The sequence below is a fragment of the Peromyscus eremicus genome, chromosome 17, assembly GCF_949786415.1.
Source record: "Peromyscus eremicus chromosome 17, PerEre_H2_v1, whole genome shotgun sequence".
Classification (NCBI taxonomy): Eukaryota; Metazoa; Chordata; class Mammalia; order Rodentia; family Cricetidae; genus Peromyscus; species Peromyscus eremicus.
In genome coordinates, this window is record NC_081433.1 from 10,843,537 (window position 1) to 10,859,289 (window position 15,753).

Below are 15,753 nucleotides of genomic sequence, written 5' to 3' on the forward strand. Positions count from 1 at the left end.
TACTTTAGTGATCAGCATTTCTTTTGTATCATTTTGTCCTAATTTTACCAAACAACAGATAAATTAGCTCTAAAGTGTGCAGCAATGAATTAAAAACAACAGCAATTTCTTACCAAATTCCTTGGGCACTGTGATGGAATAGATGCATATTTGACCAGCTGTGTAGTTATGAGGGTAGTTCGGTGATAAAACAACCCCTTCCGATCCCGTGTACTGGCCTCCACAGGGTGCTGCAAACAAAGCCAACCAAGAATGGTGAGCTGTGTATGTGACAGTGGGTGTTGCTTCAGGTGACAGGTGAGCCCTGTGGACAGATCTGGACATGCATAGCCTGCTCATCTCAGAACCAACACAAGTACCCATGTCAACAGCCAGCCCTGCACTGTCAGCAGGGGTCACGGGAGCACCAAGCAAAGACCCACACCAGGAATAAAAGCTTTCCACTCAAACAGAGACTGATGTTATTATCAGGAGCCGTCTGAGCAATGTTTAAGTAACAGTGAAAATAGTTGTACTACCACTACTAAAAATAATCACAAGTAACTGGACAAGAAGAGAGGTTCCCAGCATCATCCAGGGGACCAGTCATCAGACTTATCTAAGAGATACAGCGATCCCATCCATTGTTAAAATATAAAGAAGTGACCTTCACCTTTTAAAAGTTTTGTTTGTTTTAATTTTGTCTTTCATGGATACCCTTCTGTGGCTGCTTTACATGAGTTCAAGATAAGATTAAAGACCATGACCAGACAGTTAGGTAAGAGATAAGGGGGAGAGAAAGTGAGCTTATCATGGAGTATTTGTGCATATATGTGTGTATGTGCATGTATGTGTGTATATATTTGTGTGTGTGCATATGTATATATTGTCATGCATTTGTATATGTGTGTATGCATGTAGGTATATGTGTGTGCATGCATGTGTGTATATGCATGTATGTGCATATGCATGGACATAAGCATGTGTGTATATGACTGTACATGTGTATGAGTGAATTTATGTGTATGGTGTATATGTATGCATATGCATGTGTGTGTACATGTGTATGCATGTGTGTATGTGTGGATGTGTGCATATATATATGCATGTGTGTATGTATGTGTATATGTGTGTATTTGTATATATATGCATGTATGTGTGTGCATAAATGTGTGTATATATATGTGTGTGTATATATGCATGCCTGTGTGTATATATATATATATATATATATATATATATGCATGTGTGTGTATAAGTATGTGGTTGTGTGTACATACAAGTATATATGTCTATACAGAGATGTGTAAATGCATGTGAATGTGTGTATATATACATTTGTGTGTATGCATGAGTCTATGTTCGTATGTGTGTATATATGCATGTGGGTGTGCATTGCTGTGAGGTTATATGGACCTTTTCCTCCTCCTGATGATCTTACCAACTTGGCTATTCCTTTTTTGGGTAAACCAGAAATCCCTTTAGCACATGTGGTTAAAGCCTGGTTTAAGCATCAAGACACTGGCATCCAACTGAGCCCTAGTCACTTGTTCAGGTTGTGACTTAAGTCAACAACACTGGCATCTTGCATGTGACATCAGGAAGGACTTGCCCTGTTCTTCCTTTCAGCTGTGTGGTTGGGGACCAAGACACCAGGACCAAGCTTCCCATAAACCCCTGGCCTTTTCCACTGTCCTGTACCATGTGATGGCTCTTTATCTTAGGGACACCACTGCTGACTTGAATTCACAGTTACTTCTAGGATGTAAGTAAGTTCATTTTCTTATTATGATCCTTTTCTTCTTTTTATTATAAATATTGGCTTACACTTAAATGTGTAAGTTAATGAGTTTTGCCACATACACATATCATACTTGGTGCTTTGATCAGAATCCCCCTCCGCTCTCCCTTCCTCCTGGCCTCCTTCCCGTTCATGACATTATTACAGTTCATTTATTCTTGTTATGGCAATTTTCAAGTGGTTTAAAAAGAAGAAATTAAAGATAGCCTGTTTAATCTGTTCAGTGTTAATTAGCACACTGTTAAGTCCTAATGGACAAACAGGACATTTTCCATGATTAATAAACTCTGTGGAATGTGGTAACAAGAATGGGAAGGCACTTGCTACTAACCAGAGAGTTAATGACTGTTGGGAGACTTCCCCCAATCCTGCACTGCATGACTTGGCAGGCTCACTTCTTACCACAGAACAATAGTTCACATTTCTGACAGCTTCAACACATTCAAGGCCAACCAGGAAAGGCTTAACTAATTTAACAAACCACATCATTCGTTCTGAAATTTTCTTTCAGAGTAGTTTTATTGTCCCAAAATATCTACCGCGACTATGGTGCTGGCCAGTGAATACAAGCTCATTTGAGAAGGGGAAACTTTGATAGGCAAAAAAGCTGCCTCCATCAGACTGGTCTGTGGGAAAGCCTGTGGTACATTTGCTGGATGGATGGGGGAGGGTCCAGGCCACTGTGGGCAGTGTCATCTCTGGGAATGTGGTCCTGGTTGGCTAACAAAGCAGGCTGAGCAAGCCATGTGTAGACTTCCTCCATGACTCCATGCCCTTTGCTTCATTCTGGTTCCAGGTTTGGCCCGACTTCCCTCAAAGATGGAGCATGGCCTGAGTGTTTGAAGCTGAAATTAACTATTTCCTCCCCAAGTTGCTTTTGATCCTGGTGTTTTAGTACCAAAAATAGGGACCCTAACTGACACAAGTATTTTACAATTTGTAAATTGAAACGTTAATTCCCCTTTTAGATGGAGGGTATTTGTGTATAATCTCAAAATAGAAGTTTCCAGTGAGATACTGTGACGCTGGCCATCAGTGTTAACAGTTGACTGTCTGTTTCCACCTCAACTATACCAATTCAACGTGGCTATTTCAGAAAAATGATTTGCTTTCTCAAAAGCTTAGGAACAAAATTTCTAAAATTAAGTATAAAGGATGGAAACCTATTTTATTTTAGCTCAGTCATATGAAATCCAAACAGCCCATTTTGCTTATGTTTTTGTTGTTGTTGCTGTTGTTGTTGCTGTTTTCGAGACAGGGTTTCTCTGTGTAGCTTTGTGCCTTTCCTGGAACTCGCTTTGGAGACCAGGCTGGCCTCGAACTCACAGAGATCCGCCTGCCTCTGCCTCCCGAGTGCTGGGATTAAAGGCGTGCGCCACCACCGCCTGGCTCAGCTCATTTTGCAAATACCCCATTCCTCTTACATCTAACTATATCATCTACCTACCAATCTATCAATCTGTTCATCCACCCACCCACCTCCTATCTTTCTTTCTTTCTTTCTTTCTTTCTTTCTTTCTTTCTTTCTTTCTTTCTTTCTCTCTCTCTCTCTCTCTCTCTCTCTCTCTCTCTCTCTCTCTTTCTTTCTTTCTTTCTTTCTTTCTTTCTTAGTATCTATCTACCTACCTACCTACCGTCTATCTATCATCTATCTTATTTGTCATCTATCTTCATCTTTTATTTATTTATTTTTTATCTTCATCTTTTTATTGAGAAGCTTCTGAAGCATGTACCTCCTGTGGATCAGATGGAAAAGTGAACAAAACAGACACAAAAGTTTCAAATCATCTGAATAAAATAAAAACATTGCCTTGTCAAACACAATGAGAACATCTAAGTGACTAAGGACTGTCTTAAGGACTTAGCAGTAACTGCCTAAGTGAATGGCCCCCATCTTGGCTGGGAATTTTATCCCTGGATTGTGAGACTGTATTTAAAGTAAAATATTTGACAGAAGGAAGGAGTGAAGTTGAGTCAGACATACCTTGGCAGGCAGGTAGTGCCCGGTCCCAAGAGGGCTTCCCATCAGCTCCTGTCACACACTCAATGGAAGAGGGATCCACAATCTTATAGCCAGAGTCACATTGATAGGTAACTGTGGAGCCCAGTTTGAAGTCAGTCCCAATCCTTGTCCCATTCATTATGTTCCCAGGATCAAAGCAAGCTTCCCGGGGCTTCTCTGAAGAAGAAAGAACATGTGTGCCATGATTGCATCCATGAGTACTTATTCTTTTTGTTTCTTCACTTACTTCAGTCAGGGCCCACTACAGTGTCCAGCATGGAAAAACTGCTTAGAAACACTCACCCATCAGCTAATGACCGTATTAGCTTACAAGTTCACAGCTGGGAATTTTTTTCCAATAAGTAAATGATATTTACTCCCTTAAAATGACAATTTTATTGCAGAGTGATATAAAGTTATTTTCACATAAGCAAAGCCAGGGTGTTTGTATGATGTGCAGTTTGTAAGTTGTTGAAGGTCTAATTGGTGTGCATTTTAAAATGGATTGAGGAAGATTTGAGGCTCATTTTCCAACTTATTCCTGACCCACCCCACCGTGAACTTGTTGCACACTATTGAAGACTGATAATTTGGTTTTACAAAACGAAAACTGCAGATTCCCTGTAAATCAAGTGCATGTTCTCATGGCAACGTAGACAGAATCAAGTTAGACACTCAGAAAGTGCTCTGAATTACTGTTCTTGGGGCCGATACTGTACACTGAAGACTGTCAAGCTTAGCAGGCAAATGACATGAGGGACAGCTATCAAAGAGGACATCTGGTGTGTGACAGTGGCCCCACGATTTCCTCTTAACTGCAGTGACTGCTGAGACTCACTGAGGGTGTGCCACATGCCAGCCTGAGCTGAGCTCAATGCCCGTTATTGCCATCGTTCTTCAGTGTAAGTGCTGACAATCTGGAGACCAGATCCAGCAGGGCACTCATGAGGACACACTCGTGAGCACCAACCCTGTAGCCACTGACTGCAAGGCCCAGCCTTGATGTCACGTAAACTCTGTCTGGACACTCAGAGTTTGTTACTCTGTAATATTTTTCACTTTCTACTTCAACAGGCCACTCATAATATCAATACATCAATGAACATCTGTCTATAACCATGTGTTCTGTGAAATTTTAGATTTGATTCATGCTTCATTTATTCCACATATCTTTATTTTCACCTCCCCATGAAAGGGCCTAGTGAGGCCAAGGTCTGAGGAACTGAACTCCACAGACTTTCCAGTGAGTATTTACAGAAGGTAAAGAACACTATTCAGCTCAATGTTATGGCCATCTCTTTGGTGGTGTAGGAGGGATGGGGGATAATGAGGTTATTTGCATTGATTTAGGCTCTGGGATAACTTCAAAGCCTAGAAAAGCATCTGGGTTCTTTTTCTTTTGGTTTAAAAACTCTGCCTCTATGCAAAGTTTATAAATGCCATTTCTTTTATCTACTACAGAAATTCAAGTGTCAATCATATATGTAAGGTGCTTTGGAACATACAAGTGCAATGCTGAATTCCATTTTGTATTTTTTGTCTGGGATCAAAATTGATGATGTTACTTTCATTTCTTCCTGGTCACAGTCAGCATGTTGTTCATCACCCAACTGAGCAATTGCATGCATTAATCTCAGAAGGAAGAGTGATATGGAGACTGTTAGGTGTGCAAGAGAGAGAAAGGGACTGAGTAGGCTTAGAAATACAACCAGGGCATGGATGACATGTAGTTAGTGGGAAAGGAAAATATCAAACAAATGTCACATCTTGGGGAGTCTTATGGGAAGTACAAGAGGCACGTCTCGCTATTTTATTCATTAGTTTTCAAGATTTTCAGTTAGACTTTTAACATTCTGTGGATCAACACAAAACAAGAGGAGATTACCTGGTAGACATCCTCCCAATCTATATAATATGTTATAGCTGGATGTACCATAGATACTGATGCTGTTAGGATAATTTATTAAATTTAAAAGAGCAACTCATGTTTACATACTTTGGTCAACAACATCAATTTATCTGAAAACCGTTCCCTGCTATCGGTGGTCCCTTAGCAAGCAGTTGATAGGCAAAGATCAGTGTCTCTATTTGCCTTATTGAAAACATATTAGGATATTCCAAACGGTAGCTGACATTCTCCTAAGTGTTTATAGTAGCCTTGAACCCCATGTAGACCACTAAATATTTAAATGGATAAGGAAAAAAAACTGCCTATTTTTCATTGCGTGTTTGCTCATAGACGTCAAAGTTGCCCCATTTCATTGTTTATCATTCAAGATATGGTAAGCACAGATTTGTTTTCAAGCATCATCCTTGCTTCATTAAAAGGGGAACATTTCCTGCTGTGTCAATCAATGTAGACCCATGGCTTTGCCTTTCTTTCTGATTCTCTTTTGCTATAAATCTCTTTCAGAACCCTGTGTGGCTTGGTAAGACGTGGCTTACACAGCTCTCTACTTCACATTACTGATTGAGAGTTGGGTAGCTGGTTTGTCTTCAAATGACTGCATCTAATCTGGTGGTTCTATTTACTGATTGTCAGTTCCGAGTGCTCAGTGATAAATCACAGACCCCTTTCTGGCTTACATTTTGCTATGTTTTCTAATTAGATGGCTTCGTACTGGTGTGTATTTTTCTGTTGTTCCTGTCCATTCCACTTAGGAATACCTTTGCAAATTCCTGCTTTGTATAACAAATTGGTGGTACATGGAGGGCTCCTGGGGTGGCTGCATGGTGAGGCTGCCCTGGGACCCTTCCTGGCCCATCATATCTAGCAACTGTCCTGCCCTTTGTTGCACTCCCGCTGAGATTGCTCCCCCTTGACCATGCAGTCACAGCAATTCTGTTGGCCCCCAGTGAGGCTTTCCCACTGACTCTTCAAGAAAATGTTTCAAACATTAAGAACCACAAATACCCAATTAAAGGGTGGCTGTTTGGAAACAATGAACCCAAATAAAGCGGTCTCCTTCACTTCTGGCTATTAACTTTATATACTTGCTTTTAGTGGACCCTGGCTTGAGTAGCTGTTTGGGCTGTAGCTATAGTAGACCAGAAAAAGACTTGGTGAGGGTCATCTAGTTTCTTCTGAATATGAGTGCCATTTGATGAGGTGCTACTGCATAAAGGCCATTCTAATCACTCCCAAACATAGCTGTTTCCACTCCAAAGGCATTGGCTCAACCGTACAATTTTTACCATGCATTTTAATAAAGACCCTATGTTTGTGCATTTTGAGATTGTAAACATTTTTTTTAAGTTAGAGCCTTATAAAGCAATACAAATCCATTAAAATGGTGACTGAGATAAAAGGCACCTTCATTTTACTTTATAATTTTCACTACAAGTTTATTTACTTATTTTTACCTAAATCCTCATTATGATTGATGATATCAAGCTAACTACTGTCTAATTATTGCTGTGTCTTAAACTCTCTCTTCCTTCAGTCACAAAGGAATTCATGTTGCAGAATGGCATTTGTTTTCATGGATTCCACAGCAAAATGCTCAGGTTGGAGTGGTTTTGTGTGCAGCTTTTTATGTTTTCCTTGGATTGGATAGATCACAAATCACCTGTGGGCTGTGGATTTGAGTTTCAGAGACACGAATATCTGTCTGGATCAGAGTTTCTCATTGAGTATGTGCCAATGGGTGAGGAAGACACAGTGGGGGATGGATAGCGCCCCAGTGGGAAAGATTGAGGCAAAGCTATCTCAATGAATTTAAATCTAGGCATCTTAAGAAATGCTAACACATATCAAAATAATTCTTAAATGTCATCAAACCAGTTATTGCACATGCCATAATCTATCCTCAGGTGACAATGCCCCCGGAAAAACCTTTTTCCTGCTACTTTTGCCTCTTTTTCATTCAGAGATAGGAATAGGTTTTTTAACACATAGAAGCTGTGATTTTCTTCTTCCAAAAGACCACACACACACACACACACACACACACACACACACACACACAAACACACAGCACATGTGTTTAAGATATAAAATCTCACAAAGAAATGCTGACAGCAGACATCAACTCAGACACAAGGTAAATTTCCCACAAATCCATTCTGTCACATACCTTTAAATTCAATGGCAAACCCCGACAGGCCAACTGAAGCATCGCTCCTGAATGCCAGGAAGAGGCTGTTACCACTGCTCTCAATTCTCTCTGGGGCTTGAGAGCCCTGGAAGCTTCCGATCAGGGGGCTGTTGGAGTCCTCCCCTTCATAGATATGCAGGAAGTCGTAACTGGGCTCCATGCTAAAACTACAGGAAAAGAGAGTGTCACCTGAGTCCCCAACACAAGCCTGCCCTATGTCTCAGAGTAAGCTTTTGCGAATAAATTGTGGTTTAGTTTGCTTTGATATAATAATTTAAATTATTATAACAATCAAACACAAACCAATCACCATGCTAAATTAGAGGTATTATTTGTAATAAGCACTATCAATGTTTTGCATAATGGCTAACATATCCATTAGTCGACAATTTTAAATGGAGCTAAAAGAAAAAAAAATGTAGTAATATGGGTGTAGCACCCCTCCCCTGTCTCTGTGACTTGCTAAAGAAGGGCAATATGAAAGAGACTGGACTCAAAAGAGATAGATTCCCATGGAATCTTGATGATTAAGTGGACATTTTGAGATTTAAAATGTATGTACTTTGCACTGCTGTATATTATAAAAGTTAAAAATTAAAAACCTCTCACTGTTTTTTTACATAAAAAACTGTAATTATCTTTGTTTCATTGGGTAAGTGAGCCAATGTTTATGGTTCCTGCCTGGGCAGAGAACAAATATTTCTCATCATGTACCGCATTGAATATTCCAAACAATCTCTCTCTTATTCCCTCATTCTCACCCTCCTTCCCAATTTCTCTGCTTCTCTCTCACTCTTTATTTTCTTTTCTAATATCAACATCCACTCCAAGTTAAGACTTGAGTCATCTGTTACCAAGGGGCACAATGACATCACTGTTATCCTAAAACATCTATTTGCAAACTTATAAATTTTTAAAACTAAATTTTAGTGGCAAATTTGCTGCCATCAGACATGATGGAGGAAGAGCAGAGGGTCCAAAGCTCAGGGAGTTGGTAGAATCACAAATGCCATGTCAGATTTTATTGGAAGAATAATTTTAGTTGTGGTCATTTTTATGGATAATTCTAGAAGCTGCTGGTGTGCCATCTCTAATGTCTAGCCAGGCTGATTATCATCATCATTACTTACTGAACACTGAAATACAATCAGACTATGAAAGGGAAAAAAAAAACACATTCTGTGCTGAACATGCTTTAAGTATACAATAGTTTGGGCGTAGAACCCTGGTGTTTAATTTACAATTCATTCCAATGACCTTTGTAATAATAAGGCTTATTTCCATGCATCATAGCACTATATACCTATAAACCTTAACTTCCCCAGATCTAACCCAGTCTGTGAAGTGGATTTGAGTTCTGTGAATGAACATCACCGTACGGTCCACAGGGACAGCGATAAACATTGCTCCCCATGGTCACTAATACCAGCATACACTTGCTGTGGTCCTAGAATGCTCTCCTCCAATTTTTCTCATGTCAGACTCCCATCCTCCCTACAAGAGCACATCAGAATTCAGTCTTCTGAGAGAGCCCTGCGTGTTAACAGAGTCCTCTGAAGACTGGGCTTGGTGTCCACATACGGGGCCTCAGAAGGACATCTTAGGTTCCTCCTGTCTGAGCATCCTTGTTCCTACACAGCATTCTGCCTACTTCCCTCACACCACATGGACCCTGGGATGACAGTCACAGGATGATTCTCATCTTAGCACACAGACTCTCCAGCTCAGAGAACCTATCAGACTATGGAACTAAACAGAGAGGGAACAAGCTAATGGTTCACAGGATCCAATAGTTGGAGGATATTTGGGGATTATTTGTGTTGTCCATCTTTCGGAGAGGTGTGTAAAACACAGCAAGGATCCTTTCTTTGATAAATGCCCTTATTTATTACCAAATGGAATGTTCCTTGGTAGCTTTGATCATTGGTCACTGCCACAGGGGAGGTGTGAAGCTGAGTAACGAGGCTCTGCTTGTATCTGATGGGCACTTCACTCTATCTCCAGGAGTCAGATGGACATCCGGGTTTTAAGGAAGGTCTACTAGAGTAGGCTCACTCATTCTGTGTGCTCGCTGATTGTCCTGCCAGTATTTGTTCTTTTGGTCATCCGTAGAAGTATCCTCAGAAGAAAGTGCCCTGTTAACTGACTGACACTCGGAATCTCAGACCCATGGAGGCCAGAGGTTATGGCCTGGCTTGCTCATATCTTGCTGGCCCAAGAATACCCTAGCTGGATGCAGGGCTATACTATAACCCCCAAGTCCCACCTATATGACTATATGTCAATGAATAAGGCCCTGGGTATAAAAGGTTCCAAACCTCCCCCTAACATCACCATCACTCAGGGGTTCAAGCATGGGTAGGTAAAGGGCCTTTCACATTTACGCCGTAACCACCATGGGATGGATTTTAGTAAATCATTATGGTACTGAACTTTTATCATCTAGTGCAGCAGGAGTGAATGTCCATTTCTTAGACACTGATATCTAGAATGCAAACCTTACAGCAGGCAAAGTCTGGGGAATCTTTTGGTTTTGTGTCTACTTCATCCCAACAGGTTTTTTTTTGTTTTGTTTTGTTTTGTTTTTTTCAAGACAGGGTTTCTCTGTGTAGCTTTGCGCCTTTCCTGGAACTCACTTGGTAGCCCAGGCTGGCCTCGAACTCACAGAGATCTGCCTGGCTCTGCCTCTCGAGTGCTGGGTTTAAAGGTGTGTGCCACCACCGCCCGGCTTCCCAACAGTTTTAATAATGGTAACAGCATTGCTCCGAGGACTGTTGGACAGAGAGTGCTGTGGAAATGAATCAGCTTTCTCAGACTGCAGTGAATGGGACATTGAGGAGGCATTCCTCTGTCAAGCATCTCCACAGCCTTTTTTTTAACCACTGGGCTGAATATTCTGCAAATGAAGCCTTGATGTACAGAACACAGCATGGGCTGGACGAGCAGTGTGCAAAAGAAATTCATGCATGTCTTACATGCAGAGCGCTGCTCATCAAGGCAAAAATCTCTTAGGTCCTGCAACCCTGCCTCTGACTGGGCATCTGCTAGACTCACTACCTGTCAAGTTGGACACTCTGAGGTGACAAATGTAGTGAGTTGGGTATGGCATTAAAATCCTACTGAAATGAGGTAGTCTGCACCAGACGTACCTTTTGAATATCAAGGCAATGACAAAGTCCGGGTTCACCTTAATTCTCCAATCACACTCCTTTCCGGGAGGGTACGGCTGTGGGTAGTTAGGGGATAAAATCACTCCAGCTGGGCCTGTCAGATTCCCACCGCAAGCAGCTGTCACAGAACAAAGTCATAGGGGGAATGTTAGAGCACAGATCCAGAATGCTGAACACAGGCAGGTAATGCTTTCTAGAAAGGCTGCAATTGTCAGGATGGCCATCTAGGACAGTTGGCTTACACATGTTAGGACAAGTTATTAAAACCCATAAAGTCTGTACCTTTCATTGTGATCCTTGAGGATTTTATACTTATCTGGGTTTTAGAGAGAATTCTTAAGCACTTATTTATTTATTTTTGAGGCAGGTTCTCGTTCTGTAGCCCAGGCTGTCCTGGAACTCACACTGTAGCTCCAGCTGGCCTTGAAACCACTGTGATTTCCATGCCTCACCAGTGTAAGGATGATGGGTGTGAGCCTACAGTCCCCAGCTATGCTTTATATGTTTACAACTGGCAAATAAAATGTCCTTTAATAGCTTAAATTTTATTCAAATTAATTGAACAGTCTACTTAACCCTCACATGCTCTACGCGTGCACACACACATGTGCATGTATGTACTTAAACTCAAAGCTATATAAAACCCTTCTTGAATGTCACCATATGATTCCAATGATTCTGCTGTCATTTCTCATCCATGTACGAAGTCAGTGAGCCCTCTAGAACACAGGCTTTGAGTGACATAATGACCAGTCTGTCCATTTTTCTTTTCTTCTTCTTCTTTTTTTTTTTTTTTTTTTTTGGTTTTTAGAGACAGGATTTCTCTATGTAGCTTTGTGCCTTTTCCTGGAATTCGCTTTGGAGACTAGGCTGGCCTCGAACTCACAGAGATCCACCTGCCTCTGCCTCCCGAGTGTTGGAATTAAAGGCATGCGCCACCACTGCCCGACTCATTTTTGTTTATGCCTAATATCCAGGACACTTCCTTCATCACAAGGAAACAGCTGTTTAGTAAGTAATTGCATCATATTTCAAGTTCCCACAGTATGGGCCTGGGGTTCTCTCCCCACTGGATCAAAACAACAAAGCAAATAATGGATGGTTATATGATATTTAGGGAAGGCAGTGATGGGGCTGAGCTGCAACACTTGCCCCTATAGAGAGTACGTGATCATACCACTTAGGTATTATTGTTGAAACTCCATATGGTAAAGATTGAGTGAGCCTTGAAGCCGCTGGTTGTGACTTGCCTGCACTCACATTTATTCCAGTTGGCTATTGACCCTGGCTTAGTATTATTATCAGGTGGGATAATTTGGTTCCTTGAATCTGAAGATATTTAGTATTATTTCATTTACTAAATAAAATTTCTGTTAAATCTCTACCCTATGGGCATTGTTCAAACACTGTAAATATTTAAGTTTGCATATTTAAGGTGCTGATGCTGTCATAGATTTCATGGTTCTTTAGGCAGATTCTGTGGTTTGTGACCAAGTTCTTTCAAAATATCACTCTAATTAAGCCAAAGCATTCCTACTAAATTATAGACATTTCCTATCATTGACAATATACATATATATATATGCATATTTAGGAATAAATAAATAAACAATAAAATATCTGTATTGGTCATCTCTTTTCCCCCTCCACAAATAAAGATGTGCTTTACGTAAATAAAGTTAAAGAAGGTAGAAGAATAAAGTCCACAGTTTTCAGTAATGGCTAGGTCATTAAACAGTCAATTAACATTCCTGAAAACCCAATTTTTCAAAACAAGAAACACAATGAAATCATCATGTTTTGCAATAAACCCAGTTTGATCAATGCAAACTCTGAATATCACCTGAGTACACTGAAGTTACGTGAGATGTGTGGACAGAATATGAAGTGTTATATCTGCTGCTATGCAGTTCCATCTTACTAATGATGTGGTCATCATCGTGTGGTCCCTTCATTGCCCTCATATTGAGAGTCTTTCCCACAACACTCATAATGGATACATACAGCATCTGGGATAGGAAGCCAAGTCTGATAGGGAGGCCATACTGACATGGAGGTGTAGAGGTGTAGAGGTAGAGGTGCCTGAAAGCCGGGAAGATTCTGTTCTACATAGGACCTGGGAGATGAAAAGTGACAGATTCGGGGCACTGTTCAGAGTATGATTCAAATATTGACTTAAAGGAAACACAGGGTAATCTGGTCCTTCCTGCTGGTCCCAGGAGCTCTACCAAATGAGGGTGTTAATGCTGAATGTGATGTTAAGTAGCAACATTCTCCTCTAGTTCTGGAATCCTTCATTTGGGCTTCATTAGGCTTTAATTAGAGAGCTCATAAAAGCTTTTAGGTAGAATTAGAGTTTAGAAGACGCAGTTCAGAGACTCTAGCAACTCCACCTGGACTGGCTCCACAAAGCATGCTCAGTTCCATCTGTACCAGAATCCTATCTACACAGGTCTGCTCCCATGCCAAACAGCTTACGAGCAGCATTCCACTCTACTCAGACAACCAGAATTTCTGCATAAAACACTGGAGAACTCACACCATTCAGTGAGGGACGACTTAGTCTTTAAATAGTCATCCTGCAGGTTGGGGCCAGCTCTGGCCATCTAATAGCGTATGCAGATCATGGATAAATTGACACTTTTTAGAGCTCTGTAGAATTTGGACCCTAGGGGAAAAAAGACTAAACAAAGCAAAACTGGAAGGTTTTGAGGGGCAGAACATACTATTCCAATTATGAAAATTCAGTGTCTGGAGGCCTCATTCCTTAGGACTCAGCTATATTGCTGAAGAGAAAGCTCATGAATACAGTGTACAAGGATGAGAACACAAGTTTGCTTCCCCGGTACTAATGTATAAAGCTGATCATGGCCATAAACAACTTAACCCCAGAGATGGTGTGGGAAGGTGGAGATGGGTGGATTTCTGGGGTTTGCTATTCAACCTGTCTAGCCAAATTGGTGAACTCTGGGCTCAGAGAGACTCTCAAAAACTAACATGATTAAAGAAGACACCTGACATTGATTTCTGGGCTTCACATGCACAAACATTCATGAGTGAGCACAATTGCACATGCATGTGTATTCTCCCATGCGCACATAACACACATTATACATATATTTACACACACAACACTCATGCATATACATATAACACCCCAAACACACACAAAACTCATATAAAGACATACATACAAAGATTGACACAGAGATGCACATATAACAGACGCACAGACACATATACACACACCATAGCTGAGCTATAAAAGCCCAAAAGAAAAGTTCCGTTTTCAGGGGGCTTTCAGAAAGGAAAAGAAGAGGGATAATAAAGTAGATCCTGAGGAAGTTAACAGCAAATCCCAGGAAATGTATGTTTGTTAGATGTGTCACAGGAACTGGTGGCATGTTAGGAAAGCTTGAACAGAAATGGAGCTTGTATGCACAAAGAGGGCACAGCACATTGAGGATGAGGGAAGGGGATAGGGAGGTAGCTGTCAGTCTGCAAACAAAACAAAACAAAAACCACCAGCAACAATGAGCAGACAAAAAACAAATCACACAACCAGGAATCAAATGGAAAGTTAAGGTTCAGACCTATGTCTAATCTGAAATGTGAATTAAAACAAGAATAATGCACCACTTTCTGCCCATACAACACGGTTAAGAACCATCCTAAGTTGTGATTTGTGAAACAAACATGGCTAATGGCAAGTGGAGTTTGTGGAAATAGATTTTTGGGGGGAGTAGGGGGGAATGGAGAGTCTTAGAGAGGTAAGTCTGAAGAAAGACATCCTTCCTTTACAATTATGGATGTTTTACAAGGGCTGTTTTATCATGATTGACTTCATAAGAGAGAACTTCACTGTGCACTTGTACAGAAATAATGGGTCCAGCACTGGCGGGCTACACTGATGAGATAATGGATGTTGTCACTGAAGTCATGAGAGAGGACCTGTGCTCAGAGACACCCCACGGTCACTAAAACTCTGGTGGAAAACAAAAAAAAAATAGCACCCAAAATACCTTGTACTGCCAAGTTAGCATTTGGGCAGTACATATCTAAAATTATTTTAAAGCAAAATCTATACATATGTTTATGAATTTTATTGATGTATGTTTATGTTAATAGCAAATACCTCCAGGTGAAAAGACAACACCTCTTTTCACTTCTTGCATTGCCACAGCTTATAAAACATTTGCAACAAACATGCATTATCTCCAAATAAGAAAAAAGTTTTTTTTTTTTTTTTTTTTTTTTTTTTTTTTTTTTTTTAAGCACTGCCTGTTGAGTAAAGGATTTATAGGGGAGCTACTCCACAGTCAGCTGAGACATCATTCTGGAAATGTGCTGCAGGGGACACAACCCTCACTTGTGAGAAGTGAAAGTCACAGTAATGAAGAGATAGCATCTGTCTTTCTGTCGCTGACATCTATATAGGTAGGCAGGTCTAGTCTCTCAAACACCTGACTCTTCAATTGCTGCCAATGATTTCCATGTGTCCTTGGAAGTGCTGCTCGAGGACCAGAAGGACAATGAGTGCTTTCTGCTGAGCTCTGGGTTTTTCAGTTCTTACTAAAAATTAGGTAACTGAGAGATGATTATGTCAAAGGTACAGAGTACCAAGGAGAGTGGTCAAATTTTACAATTACCCCTTGAATATAGAAAGGATAAATTGCCTTTAAAAGATTAACTTGAAACTGCTTT

General features: G+C 40.7%; 1 protein-coding gene across 1 annotated transcript in view; it reads right to left on the reverse strand.

The window, feature by feature from the left end:
- The window catches only part of Csmd1 (CUB and Sushi multiple domains 1), a 1,274,530-nt gene that overhangs the window by 180,234 nt on the left and 1,078,543 nt on the right, over nt 1-15,753 (reverse strand). Inside the window, 4 exon segments of the mRNA XM_059244994.1 lie at nt 114-230; nt 3,765-3,959; nt 7,859-8,046; nt 11,029-11,167. Coding sequence (XP_059100977.1) covers nt 114-230; nt 3,765-3,959; nt 7,859-8,046; nt 11,029-11,167 — 639 coding nt within the window.